Consider the following 23,475-nt stretch of genomic DNA (forward strand, 5'->3'; position numbering starts at 1 on the left):
TTTAAACTTCAGCTTATTTTCTAAGAAAAAAAAAGCTATTTCTAATATTCAAGGAGAAGCACAAACCAATACAGAAATTTTCAGGTTTTGTCCCAAAATTCATAAACATAATATTAGAAATAGGTAAAGTAGCCAGTATCAGACTTCCATGGCCTGTACAAAGAAGTTAGTTAGGAAAGATGATGGTCATGATAATAGAAGTTAATAGGGCTTTGTGTACAAGAATGCCTAAATAATGGTACTGTTTCATGAAAGTTGGGAATGGAAACAATTTTACTGATTAAGACCCATTATCTGGCAACACACAGCAGTTCTTGACCCCACTTTAAGTGCATTGAGAATATTGGATCTTCAAACACATACAATTTTGGCTATCCTTCAAAAATCTTTTTTTCTTAAGAGATTTTAAATTCATATGCAGGGTGACCATTGTGAAGATTTAGAGTTGTCATCTTTTACCTAGATTATGTATTAAATTCTTATAGTCAATTGCTTTATAAGTCATCTAATAATAATTATTATGTTTTCTTTTTAACCAAATGAAAACAACATATTTTGCATGAAAGCATATTATTTTTATTCTAGAAGGCTTTTAATTGCTCATATAAGTAGCAAGAGTTTTCCCAAGGGGTTGACAATCTTCTGTTATTTGGCAGCTTTCCACATTGATTTTTAAAAAAGGTCCAAAAGTATGAAATTATCTTTTGAGCAATGTTATGTCAAAAGAATGCTGGACACTCTTTGTTTTTGTATTGTGGTGTTGTGTTTTGTTTTGTTTTTATAGCTTCACTCAATTCCGTATCATTTTGGGTGATATCAACTTCGCAGAGATTGAGGAAGCTAATCGAGTTTTGGGACCAATTTATTTCACTACATTTGTGTTCTTTATGTTCTTCATTCTTTTGGTATGTACACTTTTGTTTATAGTGAGGTGATTTAAACTTCATAAATCACCATCATAAATCATCATCTCTTCTTTTCTTTCACACTGTATTCTCTATCAGTTTTTTAAACACCTTGAAAGTAGTAAAAAGTAAATATTAGAAAACATGTTTTGTTTTATTTCTCATTCATTCACAGTTTTAAGTCTTTACCAAATATCTTTTCCATGATCTTTCATCTATATATATGTACTCAATTTTAAAAAAAAGTAAATCAAGTGCAGACTTATAGTTACCTAAAATAGTGCTTTGCCTAAGAAGTAGAATATGCTTATACACTTTTTTTTTTTTAACACAAATGTCAGCACTTTCATGATCACTTGCTTGCATGACTTTTCATTTCTCTCCTTCTTCTTTTCTTTTTTAAAAATAGAAAATGACAGAGCAAGCCAGATGCAGGGTACCAGGAGTGACCTTTGAGTGAATTGTTGCTTGTCTAGGTCAAGATAGGTTGTTTTAACTTATTCATGTTTCATATACCTAGAGACTGCATGCAAAAAATATTTCAAATTTTATTTAAAACTAAATCTCACAATGAATGGAAGTTGTTTTAAATTTTATTTTCAAAAATATTCCTCTTATTCTCTTGGTTTGGTACAAATTCAGATTTTTAGCATTTTGGCCTTTAAGTTTTTTTGAACGGCATTTTGTGCTTCATCTTAGCATTTATTTATTTATTTAACATTTATTTGTCCACTCCACTAAGTATTAAGTTAGCTTAACCTGGGCTGTGGGTATTTTTCATTTTAAACACTATCACTTAAGATTTTCCTTATATTAACTATATCTTAAGAAAAAACAATGTTTCCATTTTTAATTGATTTTGTAAAGATCCTTTGTATAAAGTTCATTAATTCAGTTGTAGGAGCTCCAGAGTTGGTCCAGGTATTTAGTGGTCAAGTATATGGTGTTTACTGATTGAAAATTAGATGTACTTTAATTGGACTGAAGGAATCAGGAATAGCATTTATATCTTGCTGTCTGTACATATCATGATTAGTTTTAAACTTAAGCCCCTTAAAAGTTTCTGTTTCCTGTCATATATCAAAGAAAAAAATAGAAGAGTAAGCCTTTGTCACTCTCTTACATTAGTAATATTTTGAATTCTGAAGCATCTGAATCCCAGAGTCTCTACTAAGAGAACAGAAGTCAGGAATTAAGAGTTCTGCGGCAGACCCTTTAGTTGACTTCAGGCCACTAAGTTTTCTCTGTACATCAGTCTGCCAGAGAGAGACATGATCATGGCAATTGGAAATGCTCAAATGTGGACATATTTGAATGTTGGCTTCTAACAGGCAGTGCCTCCTAAATTGTTCAGTCATTTTATCAGATCAATGCCTGAAACATGAAAAGCTCTTAGTTTTTGTCTTTATACTGAAATATTTATTTGTACTACTTCACGAAAAGGAATTGTTCTCCCTGTACCCTCCAGAGAGAGGGGAGGCTACTGTCAATACCAATCTTTTTTTTTTATTCCCTGTAAATGGCAAGCCAAGGGCAGGGCTGATCACCATTCTGAGATGACTGCCAAGTGTTAATCTATTGCCCTCACTTAAGAAACCACAGTGGTGTGAGCTGGAGCAAAAGCCCCTCCATCAACAAGGAAAGACCTCCTATTCAAAGTCCGCCCCTCAATCAAGTGACACAGAATGGAAAGGCCATGAACTTCCTCTCCCCACACCTTCCAAGAACCATTCTAGCCACTTTCCATTTTTTTAAATCTCTTCAGAAGACGCACACTATAATCCATTTCAACTGACATTTGCAGGCATTGGTTATTGATCATTTGGAAAAGAGACATAAAACATTAGACGCCTGTGTGGGAAGAACGAAGGTGGGTGACAGTCCACCAACTGCAGCTGTCTGCCCTTATTATTGAGCATTAAGCCACAAACTTCTGTGTATTTTATATTCTGTTCTCATTTCTGATTCAGAATCCTAAATGATATTCCTCCTTAATTCATAGAGATTTAGTAGCTCATTAAAATAATGGAGCTCTGATTTGTTTATTCATCAGTCATCAAGAAATATTTATGGAGCCACCACATTTCAGGCAATATACTGGGTACTGGGGATGCAGGTAGTAAGGAAAATAGATACCAACCCTCCTCTTAGACGATTCTGTGGACTTGTATGGAAAACAGACATAATACACAGCTGTATAGTCACAAACCATAGTTACATGCTAGAAAGGAAAACCAAAGGGAGAACATGTTAAAGAAGGACCTTGTCAATTAGGTGTGATACTTTGAGAAAATCCACTGGAAACAGGATTGGAAATGCAAGTCAGTATAGAGGGGGAGGGAAAAGTCAGGAAAATGGACTAACCACTACTGAATGATAATAATAGCTGTAAATAATGGAGCTCCTGCCATCTGTTAATTCTGTCCTAAGTCCTTTACATAGATGAACTCATTAATCCTTACCACAGATCTGTAGTGGAGATGCTACTATTTCTCCCATTTTATAAATGCAAAAACAAATAAATTTTAGAATGAAGAAGGGAAGAATGAATATAGTCTTGGCAGTGCCAAGATAGAAACCCAAGTTTGCTTGCCTTCAAAGTCTGTGTCTTTTCCACTGAGCTTTTCTTGACTATCTTTTCTGCTAGGCCTACCATCTTTCTATTTGCAGAGATCTTTTTAACTACTTTAAATATGTTCTGCAAACCTCAACTATTATAACAGTATTTGAAATAAGCATAGACTCCACTTGTCTGGCTTGACTACTGAAATTTGAGAACCTATTTAGAGTTCTACACCTCTAATAATTTACGTCAAGTGAAAAATGTACAGAACATAGATAAGCAAAAGTAATAAAATACCCCCACCATTCCTAGGTAAATACATTAATATTTTGTTGTATTTCATTCTTGTCTCTTTTTGAAAAATATTGCATTTGTAAGTAAGAATATATATTGCATTTTTATTTGCCATAACAAAGGAAAAACTAATTTTCCCAAAGAATTTGGTAGCAAAACTATTAATTGATGACTTCTTGAAACAGATTGTTTTAAAAAAAAGGTCAAATGTGTCAAGTTTTAGATTGATGTTTACAAAATATATTTAGGTTTCTTCTTTAATCTCTAAATTTCTTTGATTTACAAACAGAATATGTTTTTGGCCATCATCAATGATACTTACTCTGAAGTTAAATCTGATTTGGCCCAGCAGAAAGCTGAGATGGAACTCTCGGATCTTATCAGAAAGGTATGACAAGCCCTAATTCTCAGAATCATTTTATTTTCTACATGAAATAAATGTTGTTTCAGCCAGATTGCCAGATCAACATGATCCACTGACACCATTTAAAATAAAGAGTAGGTTGCTATGTTCCAGGAATAAGTTAAATGTTCTCTACGTTGGAGATAGGGATAGATACACTGCTATCTTGGATTTAAATTCTGGGAATCCTTTAATGCCCTAGAATTGAATTCTCAATAATCTCTTGCCTCTTAAGAGCTTAGCTGCTGGGTTCATCCTCTTTATTTATTTTGACACCTTCTCTAGTCAGCTCTCACTTTTAGATCCAGAGTTCAGAATAAACGGGAAGAGAAGATTATATAAAGACATTTCCCCTTCTTCTATCTTAATTTTGATTTTTTAAAAAAGAAAAGTTTTAGAGGCAAATATTTTGTTGTTCACACTTTACCCTTGACCTTCCAGGGAAGTTTTAAAATAGTCAAAGGAAGAAGTCCTTGGATCAAGTCCACAGCCTAATGTCCTGAGAACTTTCACCTACGCACCTTCTCAGGAAGTGTTTAATTGTTAAATGGAAGGGCAGGACAGGAAAGCTGGGCAACTTTGTTCTTCTCCATGTGACTTCTTGTGACTTTTCATTTGAAGTATAAAACTTCAGCAACAACAAATAACTACATCTGAAGTGCACAGCTTGTTGCCAGTCATCATCCTGCTGGATACAGTGGTTCCTTGACCATAATATTTTTCTGTTTGGTTCAAACCACAGGACAATGTTGTCTGTGAATCATGTTGAAACAGAGAATTTCCGCTTTGTAAAACAAAGACCCCTGGACAAGACCTAACATTTGTGTTATCCTGAATTTTACATAACAGTTGATTATATTCCAGCAAATCCCCAGGGTAATTACAAGCAGTCTTTACTGTGCTCTTTGGGTATGATGTGCACAATTTCAGTGATTTCAGTTAAATAACACCAGCCTTTCAGCACAGTTCAAATTTCAGTTATTGCAATATACTGACTGAGAAGTCACATACAGTACAAACTTCACTTTCAGTTATCACAGTATATTTCAGTTATCATAGCATGTTAACTGTGAATAATAACAGGAAGGACAAACTTCACTACCAGCTCTGTAAGTCATTACATAAATAACAAATGTGCCTCATCATCAGTGACTCATAATGTCACTTAGTCAAAGGTTGGTCCCTGAGCATCTGCTATTCAGTTTATGCACAAAGTTTATAGTCATATTGCCTCCTTATCTCCCAGTGATAAACCCATGTGACATTTTATAAATATGCATAATTAAAGGAGAGACTAGGCCAGCAAAGAAGAAAGTATAGCAAAGAAACAAAGAATGATAACACTGGAAGTGAAATTAAAAACATTGGATTTTTAGAAGAAATACGTAGCTGGCCATGGGAGTGTTGACATTGCTACCTCTCAAGAGCTTGAGAGCAGCCAGAAGGACTAGTGAAGGCATGTTTATCAACATAAATGAAGAAAGAGATTGTGACAAATAGGATGAAGATGTCTTGATGCTGGCAACTAATTTCACATTAAAGGGACTCTCAGAGATATTTCACGACTTTGGAAGTGCAAGGGATAAAATGTTGGAAGCTGATCCAGGTTAAGAAAGGGTTATAACTCATCAAGACGTAGAAAAGATGCTCACTTAATAGTGTATGTTATACAGTAACAACAAGAAGGCAATTATTATTTGGAGTACTCTGAATAAGTTTTTTATGAAGAAATAAAACTTCAATGTTTCTACTGTTTAAAATGTCAGTGTACTAAAATAATCATTTTACTCTTTTTTAAATTTCCTCATAGATTTGTAGCCTATACCAAGGGAGTTTTTAATGTTTTAACAAAAATTTCAAAGGTCACAGAACAGTCATAATTTTTCCCGTTGATTAATTAACATTGCTTCCCACAGTTGTACTGTCTTTTGTACAGCCCCGTGCTGCCCTGTATAGCAAGGACTGCTGTGTATAGTGAAAAATCCTCATCTCCTTGTTATTGAAGTGTTTTTACACTCATGAAAGGAAATTATCAACTGTAAGATAATATAGAAAATAATCTATGACTCAGGTTTCTTAGTTTTCTTAAGAAATATTGCACATTCCTACATACTCTGAGGCAGACAGCTGTGGAATGTACTGACTTTCGTCCTGTACACTAAACTTGAATACAAACCAAAAGATCCCTAGTTCTTCATTTACTGAAAGACCTGACTCCTCCCACATGAGCGTCATGGAAAACTCAGGATGCGTTTGTCATTCATCCCACCCACACCTGTTTTGTGGTCCATTTATGTCAGATACTGTTCTGGTCACTGAGTTTACAGTAGTTACCACTGTAATTGAAAGGCAGAACAAATGAAAAAGGAGGATAAACTAAAACAGTCTTTCTTTCCGGCAGGGTTACCATAAAGCCTTGATCAAACTAAAACTGAAGAAAAATACTGTGGATGACATTTCAGAGAGTCTGCGGCAAGGGGGAGGCAAGTTAAACTTTGATGAACTTCGGCAAGATCTCAAAGGGTAAGAATCTCAATTTGCCAGTGCTGGGAAAGTCCTTATGTAAAGATAAACCCTTAGTGCTAAGTCTCCTTCTAGCTCGAGTGCTCATAGAGACACGTTTGTTTCAGAGGTAAGTGTCTTTCTGGAATGTATTCTAAGAGGAGGACAGCCCTGACTCAGCAGTTTCTCCTTTCCTCCCACATGTCAGTGTGTCTGTGTTTGGGATGGATCGTGTGCATGGATGAGTTCATCTGTAACCTCTCACTAATTTCAGGAAAGGCCATACTGATGCAGAGATTGAGGCAATATTCACAAAATATGACCAGGATGGAGACCAGGAACTGACTGAACATGAGCACCAGCAGATGCGAGACGACTTGGAAAAAGAGAGGGTGGGTCTGGTTTAGGAGAACATGATTGGTTCAACACCTGCAATATTTCAAACAGCTTATTAAGTAGTGGGTTATTGGGAGCATATGTGTCTCTCTCTCTTTCCCTCTCTCTTTCCATTGATGTAGTAGTACCCTGCCTACTCCAAAAAGGATATATAACACCATAATATATTGAAATGTATTGTTTGCATAAATGTAGAAAAATAGAGTGAAGCAGAACAAAACTGAGATATAAAGGCAAACCTGAATGAAACTAAAAAACGCACTTCACAAAAAATATACTTTTTTTATTTTTATTTTTTAATTTATTAATTGGATGATAATTACTTTATAATGTTGGTTTCTGCTGTACAGAAACATGAATCAGCCATAAGCATGCATATACCCTCTCCTTCCTGAACCTCACTCCTGCTACCCACATCCCACCCCTCTAGGCTGTCACAGAGCACCAGGTTGAGCTCCCTGTCATGCCTAATAAGGTTGAGCAGCAGATTTAGCCCTAAGCTTTCTAGTAACCCATTTGAGGAAAACTTTGAGTAGTTATATACTTCACAGTGTCCATGAGAATGGGGAAAAAAGATTTCTCAGAAGAGATAAATTTAGTTGTTCTTTAAATTATCATGTATAATGAAATAAAACTAACCACTGCCTTCCATTTGAATATTTACTATGAAACTGTTAAAAATAAGCTTACATGAGCTTTTATAATCAGAAAAAATAATTTAAAGTTTTAACATTAACTTTAAAAATAAATAGTTAAACAAACCCCAGAAAATTCATGCTAATTGAAATACAGAGAATGCAAATGAATGTTATACAAAAGTTAGTTCCTATGAGGAGACAATATAGAACAGTGGTTTTGAAATGCTGCTCCACAAGACAATGCCCGTAAGTGGAAAAACTTCACCAGTCATAGTGAAGTATGAGCAAGAAGACAATGAATAATATTTTCACATGGCTGTATTTAGTCAAAATTCTTACTCTGAGATGGTATCCTTCCTTACTTCATAGCTATTACATGTGTTCACTTTTATGAAAAGGTGAAAACATATTTCTTCATTTACTTTTTTCTCTGCTTTTCTGTATTTTTACTGTTCTTTCTTGTCCAGACAAGGAGTTAGCAACTTCTTGCTGGTCATTAAAATCTATTTTGAACATTTGCCAATACGTGAAACTGAAAAGTGTGAGGATCACAGTCTGGTGTTAACCTCACAGGAATCCTAGGTAAATGGCACACACCCCTTTCCCGTTCGTCCCGGTCCTCCATGAAACTTCTGTGGGGCCCTAGGGTTCCCGCCCGTCACTCAGTGATCCCGTGTTCTTCAGGAGGACCTGGACTTGGATCACAGCTCTTTACCACGACCCATGAGCAGCCGAAGTTTCCCTCGAAGCCTGGATGACTCTGAGGAGGAGGATGACGACGACAGTGGGCATAGCTCCAGAAGGAGGGGCAGCATCTCCAGTGGGGTTTCTTATGAAGAGTTTCAAGTGTAAGTATTGAGGAAATGATAATTCGAGTTGACAAGGGGCTTCCCATGTGGCTTAGCTGGTAAAGAATCTACCTGCAATGTGGGATACCTGGGTTTGATCCCTGGGTTAGGAAGATCCTCTGGAGGAGGGCATGGCTACACACTCCAGTATTCTGGCCTGGAGAATTCCATGGACTGTATAGTCTGTGGGGTCACAAAGAGTCAGACACAACTGAGCGACTTTCACTCACTTATTCACTTGAGTTGACAAGAGTCAAAATGACACTAACTAGCTTTTCCCCCCTCTCTGATTTTCCATAACTAATTGTCAGTTCTTTTTAATAAATATTATTGGTGTTCTTTTTTCTTTATGAAAGTAATTTATTTATTATAGGAATTTTTCATTTCATTTCTTATTCTTTTCAACTCCAGAATTTTCTATTTAGTTCCTTTTAACAATTTCTCTTCTTCCTTGATTGATATTTTCTATTTGATGAGGTGGTGTCATCACACTGCCCTTTATTTTTTATTTTTCTACATGACTTAGTTTAGCTCTTTGGATATATTTATAAGAGCTATGTGGACTGCTTTGTCTACTGAGTCTATCTGGGCCCTCTCAAAGGCAGTTTCTGTTGCCTGCTCCCCCCCGCCCCCCCCGTGTTTGGGTCACATTTTCATGTTTCTTTGTGTGTCTCATAATTTTTTTTTGAAAACCGGAGATGTTAAATAATATTATAAATACTTATAAATTCCCCTTCCCCTCAGAGCTTGTTTTTGTTGTCATTTGTGTATTTGTTTTTTAGTGACGTTTGTTTCCCCCACATGGTGAACCTCCAGTGTCACTTCTCAGAGGTCACAGCCCGGACCACGCACACAGTTATCCTGGGGAGACAGGACTTGCAGGTCTTCCCCTGGGCTCTCTGTTAAGCCTTCTGCCTCTGTTGATACTGCATCTGCCTCTTCAGTTCTCATAATTGTTGGCTGATTGGTCTGTGATTTTCATCAGTGCCTTGGGATACAAATTGCTCCACACTCTGATCCAGTGAAATTCAGGTGCCTTCTCAGGGGGAGTTTTTGAAGCCAGTCTTTGGCTGACTTCTCTCTCCTGGTTCTCTCTGGTAAACTAGCTGGTAAATGGTTTAACTTGATGATCTCATGAAGTGACCAGCCTCCTCTTAACTGCTTATCACCACAATCTCCACTGTTTTCAAGAACACTCTTAGGCTTGAATTTCTGCAAAGTTGTTCCAAATAAAGCCAGTTCACTTAGGGAAGCTTTGGAGCTCTGTTCTGTGGCCTGACTGTCCTTCCAGGCAAAACCTTGGTGTCACTGTTCCAGAGCTAGTGGGCCATTTCTCTCACAGTGACACCCCTGTTTCATGAATAAGGCATGAGCCTTTGGTGTTCTCAGCTTGCCTTTCCGGGCATGGAAAAATCTACCCTCCAGCTGGAAGTTGAGTGGAAGAAAAGAATCCCATCTCTTCAGCCATTCTTGTCTGAATTAGAGTCTCTGCAGTGTAGATTTGGAGGTGGAGGTACAAGGGTGAGAAATACTGACAGCCTGACCCTTTCTGGGAAATAAGTATAGCCCTCCAGTAGACGCTGACAGGAGAGGGCTGAGTGTTCTTTGCTGACCCACCCCTGGAGGTGGTAAAGAATCCCCTTGCTGATTCAGGAGATGCAGAAGACACAAGTTCAATCCCTGAGTCAGGAAAATCCCCTGGAGGAAAGCATGGCAACCCACTCCAGTATTCTTGCCTGGAAAATTCCATGGACAGAGGAGCTTGGTGGATTACAGTCCATGGGGTCATAAAGAGTTGGACACGACTGAGTGAGCACGCATATGCCCCTAGAAGATCTCTGTCACACAGAGATAGGGAGCAGGAGAGAGAGAGCAGATTGTAGTTCAGATATTACTAAAAAAAAAAAAAAAAAGCTTCTTATTGTATGCCCTTAAGAAAATTTCCAGAAATTTTTAAAAAATTAATAATTTTCAACAGTTAGGGTTGTTTCAATGGGGAGAGGTCCTCCAGGGCCCTCATGCTACCATTCCAAAAGTTTTGTCTCCTTTTTTAAAAGTATTTATATAACATTGTGTTTATTCAAAAAAATGGGATCATAAGTGAGCATACTGTTTTCTAACTGCTTTATTTACATTATAAATAATGTCATTCTATTTCATGATTAGAATGTAAACATCATTCTATTGCATGAAACATTCTGTCACAGTATAATTTCTGGTGGCTTCAAATTTTATTGTGTAAAGAAACAATAACATATTTAAGCAATCTTCTATTAATTTTTAACAATTTTAATGACCTACTATTACTAAGCAGAACCCCAGAGAATATCCTTGTAGTCAAAAATTACACATATACTTATTTCCTTTAAAACTTCTCAAAGGACAGCCTGGATGGGAAGTGAGTTTCAGTGAGAATAGATACATGTATATGTATGGCTGAATCCCTTTGCTGTTCACCTGAAACTATCACAACATTGTTAACTGCCTATTGTTGTTTAGTCACTAAGTCGTATTGGACTTTTTTTGTGATCCCATGGATCATAACCCACCAGGCTCCTCCGTCCATGGGATTTCCCAGGCAAGAATACTGAAGTGGGTTGCCATTTCCTTCTCTAGGGGATCTTCCAGACCCAGGGATCGAACCCTTTTCTCCAACATTGGCAGTTCCCCCAATATAAAATAAAAAGTTAAAAAAAAAATGGAATGTCTGAAAGATAGATAGGCATACCTTTTATGGTAGACATACTTCTGATAAAATCTTGACTCGCAAAAGAACTGTGCCAGTTGGCATTCCTACCAGCAATGTATGAAAAATCTGTAAAGTTCTAGACTATTTAGAAAGTGTTTTAGGTTATAATATTGTTTAAGGAAAAAATCTTAACATTTCTGTTTGATAAGACAACTGGGCTGAAAAGTCAACAACACAAGATGTTTTGGTCCCTCTCAACTGTGGTTTCCTACAGCCTAGTGAGACGAGTGGACCGAATGGAGCACTCCATCGGCAGCATTGTGTCCAAGATTGATGCTGTGATAGTGAAGCTTGAGATCATGGAGCGGGCCAAACTGAAGAGAAGGGAGGTGCTGGGAAGGCTGCTGGATGGAGTGGCTGAGGTTAGTGGTCATCTGAAACAGAAACACCCTGATTTTATAAAATATCAAGGTCATAGTTTAAGTAACCCTTAATCTAAGAGGATGTTTTTCTCCATACGTGCAAATCAGTGCAGATAAAATGGTAATCCAGAGCTGTTGCTTTCTTAATACTCTTCACACTGATGATACTGCCTTCACTGGAACCTCCCCTAAAAAAAAAAAAAAATTGCTCCAGTGATTCTGAGAATTGTTGTTAAGACTGGTATTGTTCTAGCCTTACCTAAGTGGGATTATTGGATCCCCAGATTTCCGAAGGCAATTCCTAAATTCACGAATATACATCAGTCCACCTCAACACCTTGTTTTCTTTTTCCTTCATTAGGATGAAAGGCTGGGTCGTGACAATGAAATCCACAGGGAACAGATGGAACGGCTTGTGCGAGAAGAGTTGGAACGCTGGGAGTCTGATGATGCAGCTTCCCAAATAAGTCATGGTTTAGGCACACCCTTAGGACTAAATGGTCAGCCACGCCCCAGGAGCTCTCGCCCTTCTTCCTCCCAGTCTACAGAAGGAATGGAAGGTGGAGGTGGAAACGGGAGTGCCAATATTCATGTGTAGGACATGTGTTCTTAATAGGTGAGAAGGTGCCTGTTCTGAGTTGCCATAACAAGTACACTATTTATGTGCCCTGACCACCATATGATGCTGGTCTTTGTGACCAATCATTAATTCTTCTGCACTTTAATTTATTTTAGATAAACTTTGCCCATGATCAAAGAAGATGTTTCTTTTTCTCATATAAGAAATTCAGATGTAAATATTGAGTACAGAAAAAAATTCTTTGTAAAGTATATTGAGTGGTGTGCCCACTTGTTACCATGACTGAGTCTCCTCAGTTGACAATGAAGTAGCCTTTTAAAGCTAGAACTGTCAAAAGGCTTCTGAGTTTTATTTCCAATCACGAAAATCAGTATTGTCATTTTTGCTAAGTGTGTGAAGGAAAATAGGGGCATTCCTTTCCACTCAGGCTTAGCTCATAGGCTTAATGCATAGCTTTCTTTTAAGAAAGGAGGCTTCTATTTTAACTACCTTCCTGGGGTACACTTTTCTAAAAGATGAATTGGAAAAGAATCCCAAACCATAGAATGGGTATGTAGTCATTATGCTAGAATTTGTATGAATGGTTATGATAATTGTTGAACACTATGTTTTTTTGTTATTTTATATCTAATGCCTGTGGGACTAACCATTTCACTTACTTTTTACACTATTTTCACTCTCATTTGAAGTGAGCTGCATGAAACCATCAAAGATCAATTGTGAGTTAAATGAAATTTCTCACAATAACATAGGAAAATTGGAAAGAGCCAAATCACTAAATTTGATGTTTTCCTTAAAATTAGTTCAGTATAAAGATTTATCTGTATAGTCTTTTGCTCATGTGGCTGAACTTATTTGCAACTAATCTAGGAAGATAAACTTACTAAAATTTTTAGGATGTATCAAAAGTTTTGATTCAGCAAATATGTTCATTTTAAATGAAATATTAAGAAATTTGGAAATTCGTATAAAATATTATAAAACTAAGACTTGAGTTTTAGACTGTTTTAAGAATACAGAACTCAAATACTCTTGATCCTGCATTTCAAAATTAGAATTTATAACCTAAGTGGGATTCATTTTAATGAAAAAGAGTTTTGGTTATTGAAAGTTCAACCATCATCAGAAGGTATCAGCCAAAGTTTGAGTTTGCAGGGGTTTTTATCGCCTCTTTTTTTCATTAGGAGAGGGGCTCACCAAATTTATGGGGAAGAAATCTATTTCTTAACAAAAATTAAAAATCTTATTTTTCAAAACTGTTACATATGCTGACCTTTTGAGAGCTAATGAGACAAGCAAGAGAGAATGCACTGGTGAATAATTCTCACTTGGAGAATAGCAGAGAGACCTGTTTCTCATACTATAGCTTAAATTCACATAGTTGCTTATTTAACTGGTAGACTTTGTCAGTCAAATTTTCAAAGAAAACATGAGCAAAAAAACCTTTTTAAGCTGTCTTCTACAGAAGCGATACAGATTGCATTTCTTTAACAGTTGTTTCTTATCGCTCGTCTCCATCTTTGCTTTCTTTTGAATATTTTTTTTGAATAAAGTTCTTTATTATTAGGTACTAAAATTTGCATTCCAGGGATATTGAGTGTACATATTTATGTATGTGTGCCATGTTGTTACATGTAAACAAGCTTCAGTTTGAAGTGCAGCTATTATGTGGTATCCATGTGTATTGACCATGTGCCATATACCAATTATGGTCACTAGAAAGTCTTTTTATGATACTTATTATTATTCTGTGTTTTCATTTCACCTGTAAAAATTTGCAGAGTTCTTTCTTTTTACCCATATGTTACATTTTTTTCTTCTTTAGTCATGAAGAATTCCCACCTCATCCCTCCCCTATCATCTTCCTCTTTATATTGGTACCATTAAGAAACTGTTACATATGTAAGTCTCAATAATTGGGAATTTCATTAATGTGTAATACTGAGCACTTTACTTCTTAATAAAGACTTGATATAATAGCAGATGTAAGAGTTGGTCTGTTTCTTAAGTAGAAGCAGTTGGGTGATTTGTTTTCTGTCATGAGACTAACAGTAAAAGCTCAAACCTTGAAAAAGGTATCTTTTTATGTTCAAAAACAACAATGGACGCATTACTTTTTCTGTAGGATGTACCTCTAGTAAATTATTCTAATGACTACATAGTATTTCCTAGTGTACAGCCACCACATTGTACTTAACCATTCTGATTGGCTCCAATATTTCTGCTGTTTCAAAATCTTTGTTCATAATTCCCTTGCTGACTTTTCATTCTTTCCTCAGTGGGTACATGAAAAGAGTTGGAATGTTGAGTCCCTGGCACATGTTTAATTTTACCCAGGACTGTCAGGTCGCTCTCCAGAATAAATGCAGCAGTCTACAATTTCACTGCTGCTGCTGCTGCTGCTAAGTCACGTCAGTCGTGTCTGACTCTGTGCGACCCCATAGACGGCACCCAACAGGCTCCTCCGTCCCTGGGATTCTCCAGGCAAGAACACTGGAGTGGGTTGCCATTTCCTTCTCCATACAGTTTCACTACATGCATCAAAGTACCAGTTCTACCCACACCCTTACCAGCATTGATACCGTCCAGCTTCCCAAAATCTTTGTAATGGAATGGTTTTGAAATAAGATCTTATTCTATTTGGCATTTCTCTGATTCTTAGTAAGACTGAACACTGCCTTATATAGTTGTTCAACATTTGGATTTCCCTTTTTGTAAATTGCCTGTTCACATCTTTAAAATAGTAGACTTTGATCTAACAGGAAACAGGTGTGTTTTTGTTCGGTACCCATTTTTCCATTGAGTCATGATCTTTTTTGTTGATTAGCATAAGTTCCTCAATGTGGCTTAATTATTAATCCTTTATTGGTTTTGGACTCAATATCTCTCATCTGACTAATAATTGTTTCGAGGTTTCCTTAGTTTTCATGTAGTGATACTTGTTACTTATTTGTTAGTTGCTCAGTCGTGTCCAACTCTTTGTAATCCCATAGACTAGCCCACCAGGCTTCTATGTCCATGGAATTCTCCAGGCAAGAATACTGGAGTGGGTTGTCATTCCCTTCTTCAAGAGATCTTCCCGACCCAGGGATCAAACCCAGGTCTCCCGCACTCAGGCAGATTCTTTACCATCTAAGCCACCAGGGAAGTTACTTATCACTACATGTAGTGATATCTGTCAAAAAAATTTTTTTTTGCTTTATTGTGTTTGGGGATTTTAAAGAGACCTTTGTAAGGTCACAAACTTATTATACTTATAGTTTTATTTTCACATTTAATAAATCTTAAAGAGTAACTTTGCATAAGGTCCATAGGAATTTTTTACCATATAATTGAGCCAGTTTGTCAACACGCTATTAAATAAGTCCTTTTCCTCATTATTTCATGGCATCACTGATATATTTCAGGTCATGTTAATATACATGTGTCTATCTTTTAATCCTTTAAACTGGTCTATGAATGTTCCTGTACAGTAATTTTTATTATTGAGTTTGTAGTGTGTCTTCCTTCATATGTGCTAAGGTTTTCATATATATTCTCCTCTTTGGCCCTCATTTTATCAACTAGGCTATTTTCATCAACAGTTATTTTTCCATATAAATGTTAGACAGAGTTTGATGGGTTTCTAGGCATGTGAGTTGGGGAGGAGGAAAGAGAGGAAAAAAGTCCTGCTTAAATTTAATTGGAATTGCACTGAACATATGTTTGGGGAGAATTGGCCTCTTTATAGCATCAGAAACATAACTCCTAGTTTTTATTTATTTGGCTGTTCCAAGTCTTAGATGTGGCATGTGAACTCTCATTTGCAGCATGTAGGATCTAGTTCCCTGACCAGGGACAGAGCTTGGGTCCCCTGCATGGGAGCACAGAGTCTTAGCCACTGGACCACCAGGCAAGTCCTGATGTAACTCTTCATTTATTCAGAACTTCCTTAATACCCTCTAAGTGTTTCTTTAAATTTCTTAAAGATTTTATGCATTCTTTAATGATTTTATTGCTACCATAAACAGTATCTTATCTTCCATTAAATTTTCAAGTTTGTTAATGATGAGATAAAGGAAAATTGCTACTTTTTTACAAATTAATCTTACATATGACCATTATATCTACTACTGCAGGCAGGAATCCCTCAGAAGAAATGGAGTAGCCATCATGGTCAACAAAAGAGTCCAAAATGCAGTACTTGGATGCAATCTCAAAAACGACAGAATGATCTCTGTTCGTTTCCAAGGCAAACCATTCAATATCACAGTAATCCAAGTCTATGCCCCAACCAGTAATGCTGAAGAAGCTGAAGTTGAATGGTTCTATGAAGACCTACAAGACCTTTTAGAACTAACACCCAAAAATGATGTCCTTTTCATTATAGGGGACTGGAATGCAAAAGTAGGAAGTCAAGAAACACCTGGAGTAACAGGCACATTTGGCCTTGGAATATGGAATGAAGCAGGGCAAAGACTAATAGAGTTTTGCCAAGAAAATGCACTGGTCATAACAAACACCCTCTTCCAACAACACAAGAGAAGACTCTACATGGACATCACCAGATTGTCAATGCCGAAATCAGATTGATTATATCCTTTGTAGCCAAAGATGGAGAAGCTCTATACAGTCAGCAAAAATAAGACCAGGAGCTGACTGTGGCTCAGACCATAAACTCCTTATTGCCAAATTCAGACTTAAATTGAAGAAAGTAGGGAAAACCACTAGACCATTCAGGTATGACCTAAATCAAATCCCTTATGATTATACAGTGGAAGCGATAAATAGATTTAAGGGCCTAGATCTGATAGATAGAGTGCCTCATGAACTATAGAATGAGGTTCGTGAAATTGTACAGGAGACAGGGATCAAGACCATTCCCATAGAAAAGAAATGCAAAAAAGCAAAATGGCTGTCTGGGGAGGCCTTACACATAGCTGTGAAAAGAAGAGAAGCGAAAAGCAAAGGAGAAAAGGAAAGATATAAACATCTGAACGCAGAGTTCCAAAGAATAGCAAGAAGAGATAAGAAAGCCTTCTTCAGTGATCAATGCAAAGAAATAGAGGAAAACAACAGAATGGGAAAGACTAGGGATCTCTTCAAGAAAAACAGAGATACCAAAGGAACATTTCATGCAAAGATGGGCTCGATAAAGGACAGAAATGGTATGGACCTAACAGAAGCAGAAGATAAAAAGAAGAGGTGGTAAGAATACACAGAAGAACTGTACAAAAAAGATCTTCATGACCCAGATAATCACAATGGTGTGATCACTCATCTAGAGCCATACATCCTGGAATGTGAAGTCAAGTGGGCCTTAGAAAGCATTACTATGAACAAAGCTAGTGGAGGTGATGGAATTCCAGTTGAGCTATTCCAAATCCTGAAAGATGATGCTGTGAAAGTGCTGCACTCAATTTGCCAGAAAATTTGGAAAACTCAGCAGTGGCCATGGGACTGGAAAAGGTCAGTTTTCATTCCAATCCCAAAGAAAGGCAATGCCAAAGAATGCTCACACTACCGCACAATTGCACTCATCTCACACGCTAGTAAAGTAATGCTCAAAATTCTCCAAGCCAGGCTTCAGCAATATGTGAACCGTGAACTTCCTGATGTTCAAGCTGGTTTTAGAAAAGGCAGAGGAACCAGATATCAAATTGCCAACATCTGCTGGATCATGGAAAAAGCAAGAGAGTTCCAGAAAAACATCTATTTCTGCTTTATTGACTATGCCAAAGTCTTTGACTGTGTGGATCACAATAAACTGTGGAAAATTCTGAAAGAGATGGGAATACCAGACCACCTGACCTGCCTCTTGAGAAATTTATATGCAGGTCAGGAAGCAACAGTTAGAACTGGACATGGAACAACAGACTGATTCCAAATAGGAAAAGGAGTTCATCAAGGCTGTATATTGTCACCCTGTTTATTTAACTTATATGCAGAGTACATCATGAGAAATTCTGGACTGGAAGAAGCACAAGCTGGAATCAAGATTGCCGGGAGAAATATCAATAACCTCAGATATGCAGATGACACCACCCTTATGGCAGAAAGTGAAGAGGAACTCAAAAGCCTCTTGATGAAAGTGAAAATGGAGAGTGAAAAAGTTGGCTTAAAGCTCAACATTCAGAAAACGAAGATCATGGCATCCGGTCCCACCACTTCATGGGAAATAGATGGGGAAACAGTGGAAACAGTGTCAGATTTTATTTTTCTGGGCTCCAAAATCACTACAGATGGTGACTGCAGCCATGAAATTAAAAGACGCTTAGTCCTTGGAAGGAAAGTTATGACCAACCTAGATAGCATATTGAAAAGCAGAGACACTACTTTGCCAACAAAGCTTCATCTAGTCAAGGCTATGGTTTTTCCTGTGGTCATGTATGGATGTGAGAGTTGGACTGTGAAGAAGGCTGAGCGCCGAAGAATTGATGCTTTTGAACTGTGGTGTTGGAGAAGACTCTTGAGAGTCCCTTGGACTGCAAAGAGATCCAACCAGTCCATTCTGAAGGATATCAGCCCTGGGATTTCTTTGGAGGGAATGATGCTAAAGCTGAAACTCCAGTACTTGGGCCACCTCATGCGAAGAGTTGACTCATTGGAAAAGACTCTGATGCTGGGAGGGAATGGGGGCAAGAGGAGAAGGTATGACAGAGGATGAGATGGCTGGATGGCATTACTGACTCGATGGACGTGAGTCTGAGTGAACTCCAGGAGTTGGTGATGGACAGGGAGGCCTGGGGTGCTGCCATTCATGGGGTCGCAAAGAGTCGGACACAACTGAGCGACTGAAGTGAACTGAACTGAACTGAAAATGTATTGAGCACATCCTATGCACCAGGTACTTCTAGTAACTTCACATGTATTACTTTAATCTTCACACCTCTGTGGAGGTAGATGCTATGAGTATCCCTATTTCATGGATCCCTATTTCATTAATCAAGTCCACAGACTTGATAAATGGAGAAAGGAAAAAGGGGGAAGTAGTGGAAAATTTTGCATAAGTAACTGTAAAGATAAACAGTTTTGCACATGTTTGGCTTCTGCACGTGTTTGCAAAAGTGACACCCCGCCCCACAGTTTGGGCGCTGGTACTATTGTAGTATGTTCCAAATCTCAGCAAGGAAATGTTACTCATCTGTCACAAATTACTGGGCTAGTCACAGTTGCTGAAACTCAAGTTTCCTCATCTGCAAAATGAAGTCAGAACAGCTTGAGATTTTCTGAACAGTGTACAGCCAAGCCCAAAGTCCTTAAATCATTCCCTTTAATCACTGAGATGATGCCTCAGCTTTACTGCTTGGAAAGGGGGGCAAACCGAGAGGCCACATCCTCAGTGGACTAGAGCAGTCCTCCTTTCAGCTCTCATGATCAGAAACCCATGCCTGCTGTTTTGTGGGGTTTCCAGGTAAAAGAATGATTCTGCAGGTTAAAAAGGTTTCAAGATCCAGTGATGATAGTGAGCTCATGTAGTTCTAAATGTGATTCTGATACTTAGGTGGATACAAGATAGATGGCTTAGAACACAGACATTACACAGTGATTATTGCATCAAGATCAAATCATCACAAATGTAAATTAAATGGTCTTAACTCTTTATTCAGTCTTGCCTGAAAAATCCCATGGACAGAGGAGCCTGGTAGGCTGCAGTCCATGGGGTCGCTAAGAGTTGGACACGACTGAGTGACTTCACTTTCACTTTTCACTTTCATGCATTGGAGAGGGAAATGGCAACCCACTCCAGTGTTCTTGCCTGGAGAATCCCAGGAACAGGGGAGCCTGGTGGGCTGCCGTCTATGGGGTCGCACAGAGTCGGACACTACTGAAGCAACTTAGCAGCAGCAACTCCTTATTAAAAGCTTCAGTATTTCCCAAAAAATCACCTGGAATTTCCAGGTCCACTCCTCAGAGATTCTAAGTCAACAGGTGAAAAAAACAATAGTTCTTCCTTCCTTTTTTCCTTTCTTACATAAGCATCTCAGATGATCTTGATTCTTATCAGGCAAGCTTAGGAAACCCCACCCTGCTGCTGCTGCGTCTCTTCAGTCATGTGCGACGCTATAGACGGCAGCCCACCAGGCTCCTCTGTCCTTGGGATTCTCCAGGCAAGAATATTGGAATGGGTTGCTATTTCTTTCTCCAATGCATCCATCATGTTAAGTCGCTTCAGTCGTGTCCAACTCTGTGCAACCCCATAAACGGCAGCCCACCACACCAGACTCCTCTGTCCACAGGATTCTCTAGGCAAGAATATTGGAGAACCCAGTATTCCCGTTTTTTGTTTGTTTGTTTGTTTTGCTGTTACCCTAAGTAACAGCAAAAAAAAAAAAAAAAAAAAGGAGAAAATGTCTATAAAATGGGTTACTTCGATTTAGAATATAAGTATTTTATGTTCATATTGCTCAGTGGCGACAAAAGGTTACAATCACCATGTGAGTCAACCATTTTTTAAAAAATGTGTATATAGAGACAGAAGGCCAGGAGGTACATTAAGTTGGTAGCCACGTTTGGCTGAGTTCCAGTATTTTTCCTTCGGGCTCTTTAGTCCACTGAGGATAAACACATATCCTTGAGAGTGAGGTGAGGATACTGATTTTCTCCTGCACTGTTGTTTTTTTTTTAAAAAGATGCTCAGTTGTGTCCGACTCTTTGTGATCCCATGGACTGTACAGTCCATGGAATTCTCCAGGCCAGAATACTGGAGTGGGTAGCCGTTCCCTTCTCCAGGGGATCGTCCCAACCCAGGGATTGAATCCTGGTCTCCCACATTGCAGGTGGATTCTTTGGCAGCTGAGCCACCAGGGAAGCCCAAGAATACTGGAGTGGGTAACCTATTCCTTCTCCAGCAGATCTTCCCAACCCAGGAATCAAATCTGGGTCTCCTGCATTGCAGGCAGATTCTTTACCAGCTGAGCTACCAGGAAAGCTGTTGCAACTATTCAGGTTAGCTTAACGAATTCCTATGAATGGAATAGATATCCTTTGAATTAGTCTTTTTTAAAATTAGTCTTAAATCCTCAGGCAGAGAAGGCAATGGCAACCCACTCCAGTACTCTTGCCTGGAAAATCCCATGGACGGAGGATCCTGGTGGGATGCAGTCTATGGGGTCGCACAGAGTTGGACACGACTGAAGCGACTTAGCAGCAGCAGGAAATCCTCAGAAATAAATGAATGTTGGCTATTATTTTTACTCCTTCAGTTGCTCTGTAGGGCTTTCAAAGAAGAGTGCAAGACGACTTGCTCTGGAAGGTTCTGTGGCATCTTGGATGTTGTTATAAAAAAGGATGGAAGGAAGGAGGTTATTCATGAGTTTAACAACCTGGTGGCTTTTATTTTAAATGAAAGTAATTTATTTATCCTTTTCATTATCAACTAGTTCTTCTGACATGCAAGAAAATCAAAATTCAAAAGAATATAGACATATTCTGAAATAAATCTCTGTAAAAAATCTTTTATTTTCTACTTTATAAGACTTGCCCTTTCACTTACATTTTTAAAAAGTATTTATTTGACTGCATTGGGTCTTAGTTGCAGCCTGAGGGATTTTAATGGTGTGCAGCTTGCTGGTTTGTGGGATCTTAGTTCCCTGACAAGGGGTTGAACCCACATCCCCTTCACTGGAAGGTGGATTCTTACCCACGGGTCTACTGGGGAAGCCCTTTACTTTTTAAAATGTTCCTCAACTTAAAAATGGTTAAGATGGTAAATTTTATGTGTTTCTTACTAATAATTTTAAAAAGAAAAAAGATAATTATACAAAAGGAGGGTAAGTAGGACAAGATATATTTAAATTCTTACTACTTTTAGAAGTAGGTATTAATATTTTGGCTTTATCTCTTTTGTTAAGTATATTTTGTATATAAAGTATAAATATGTATTTCTGTCTGTACACAGAGAACTGTGTAATATGTTTCTTCCTGTGTAAGGAAGAGAGAACTGTGAGTAAGCCAGGGTTATGTAAAAAGAAAGAACTATACCAAGAAGAGGAAAAAACTCAACCCTATCAGTTCAGTTCAGTCACTCAGTCGTGTCCCACTCCTTGCGACCCCATGGACTGCAGCATGCCAGGCTTCTCTGTCCATCACCAACTCCCAGAGCTTGCTCAAACTCATATCCATGGCGTCAGTGATGCCATCCAACCATCTCAACCTCTGTTGTCCCCTTCTCCTCCCAACTTCAATCTTTCCCAATCAGGGTCTTTTCTAATGAGTCAGTTCTTTGCATCAGGTGGCCAAAGTATTGGAGCTTCAGCTTCAGCATCAGTCCTTCCAATGAATATTCAGGACTGATTTTCTTTAGGATTGACTATTTTGATCTCTTTGCACCCCAAGGGACTTTCAACAGTCTTCTCCAACACCACAGTTCAAAAGCATCAATTCTTCGGCGCTCAGCTTTTTTATAGTCCAACTCACATCCATACACAAATACTGGAAAAACCATAGCTTTGACTAGACGAATCTTTGTCAGCGGTCCTATAGTCACAAAATAATCAGGTAAAAAGGGGGTGTGATGATCTATTACAAGATGATGTATTAATCCAATGTCATAAAACAAGAAAAAATGTTCCTTAAAGTCCAAAGATGAAACTATAATGCTATGCCCCTGGATTGATGTTGCAGCAACATGGCGGGGCACCCACTGACACGAAATGATATTCCAAGATGACCGGTCATAGCGGGTCTACACACTGTTTCCTCAGCTTCACTTACTTCCTCCAATACTGAAAAGTATTTACTTTTAAAAAGGGAATAAATTAAACAGAATATCCTGAACTGCATGCTAGAACAATTAAAGAATACTAATGGAAAAGTAGTGAAATCTGAATAAAGTGTATAGTTTAAAAGTAATGTACCAATGTTAATTTCTTAGTTTTGACATGTATCATTGTACACAAAATGTTAACATTAAAGGAAGCTGGGCAAAAGATATACAGGAACTTTTTGCATGATTTTTGCAACTTTTCTATAAAACTAAAATAATTACAAAATGAATAGCTTATATTAATAACCTATTCCTTTAATAAGGAAGTGGGGGGCTTAATTAAGGATATATTTATACACACAGAAACACAAAACTGAGCTGTAGTGATAATCTGATAGTAGCAACAGACAGGAGTGCACAAGTGTCATTTCAAAAATAATCCAGAGAGAAAGGAGAAGTAGTCTTGGGAGAGAAGCCCAAGGGGGCTTCTGTGCACTAATAATGTTCTATTTTTTGATACGGATTAATGGTTGTATAGCTGTGTTCCT

The 23,475-nt window shown here is 37.9% G+C and overlaps 1 protein-coding gene across 2 annotated transcripts in view; it reads left to right on the plus strand.

The window, feature by feature from the left end:
* The window catches only part of PKD2 (polycystin 2, transient receptor potential cation channel), a 58,690-nt gene extending 44,466 nt beyond the window's left edge, over positions 1 to 14,224 (plus strand). Inside the window, exons 9-15 of one of the 2 annotated variants that reach the window (XM_044946061.2) lie at positions 785 to 905; positions 4,052 to 4,150; positions 6,567 to 6,688; positions 6,942 to 7,059; positions 8,389 to 8,549; positions 11,513 to 11,660; positions 12,022 to 14,224. In XM_044946061.2, coding sequence (XP_044801996.2) covers positions 785 to 905; positions 4,052 to 4,150; positions 6,567 to 6,688; positions 6,942 to 7,059; positions 8,389 to 8,549; positions 11,513 to 11,660; positions 12,022 to 12,258 — 1,006 coding nt within the window. In that variant the 3' untranslated portion in view covers positions 12,259 to 14,224. Of the gene's footprint in view, positions 1 to 784; positions 906 to 4,051; positions 4,151 to 6,566; positions 6,689 to 6,941; positions 7,060 to 8,385; positions 8,550 to 11,512; positions 11,661 to 12,021 lie in introns of both variants that reach the window. The other variant, XM_025290259.3, reaches the window with a different exon arrangement.
* Positions 14,225 to 23,475: the final 9,251 nt, after the last annotated feature.

The sequence above is a fragment of the Bubalus bubalis genome, chromosome 7 (genome assembly GCF_019923935.1).
Source record: "Bubalus bubalis isolate 160015118507 breed Murrah chromosome 7, NDDB_SH_1, whole genome shotgun sequence".
In the NCBI taxonomy this organism is placed as follows: Eukaryota; Metazoa; Chordata; class Mammalia; order Artiodactyla; family Bovidae; genus Bubalus; species Bubalus bubalis.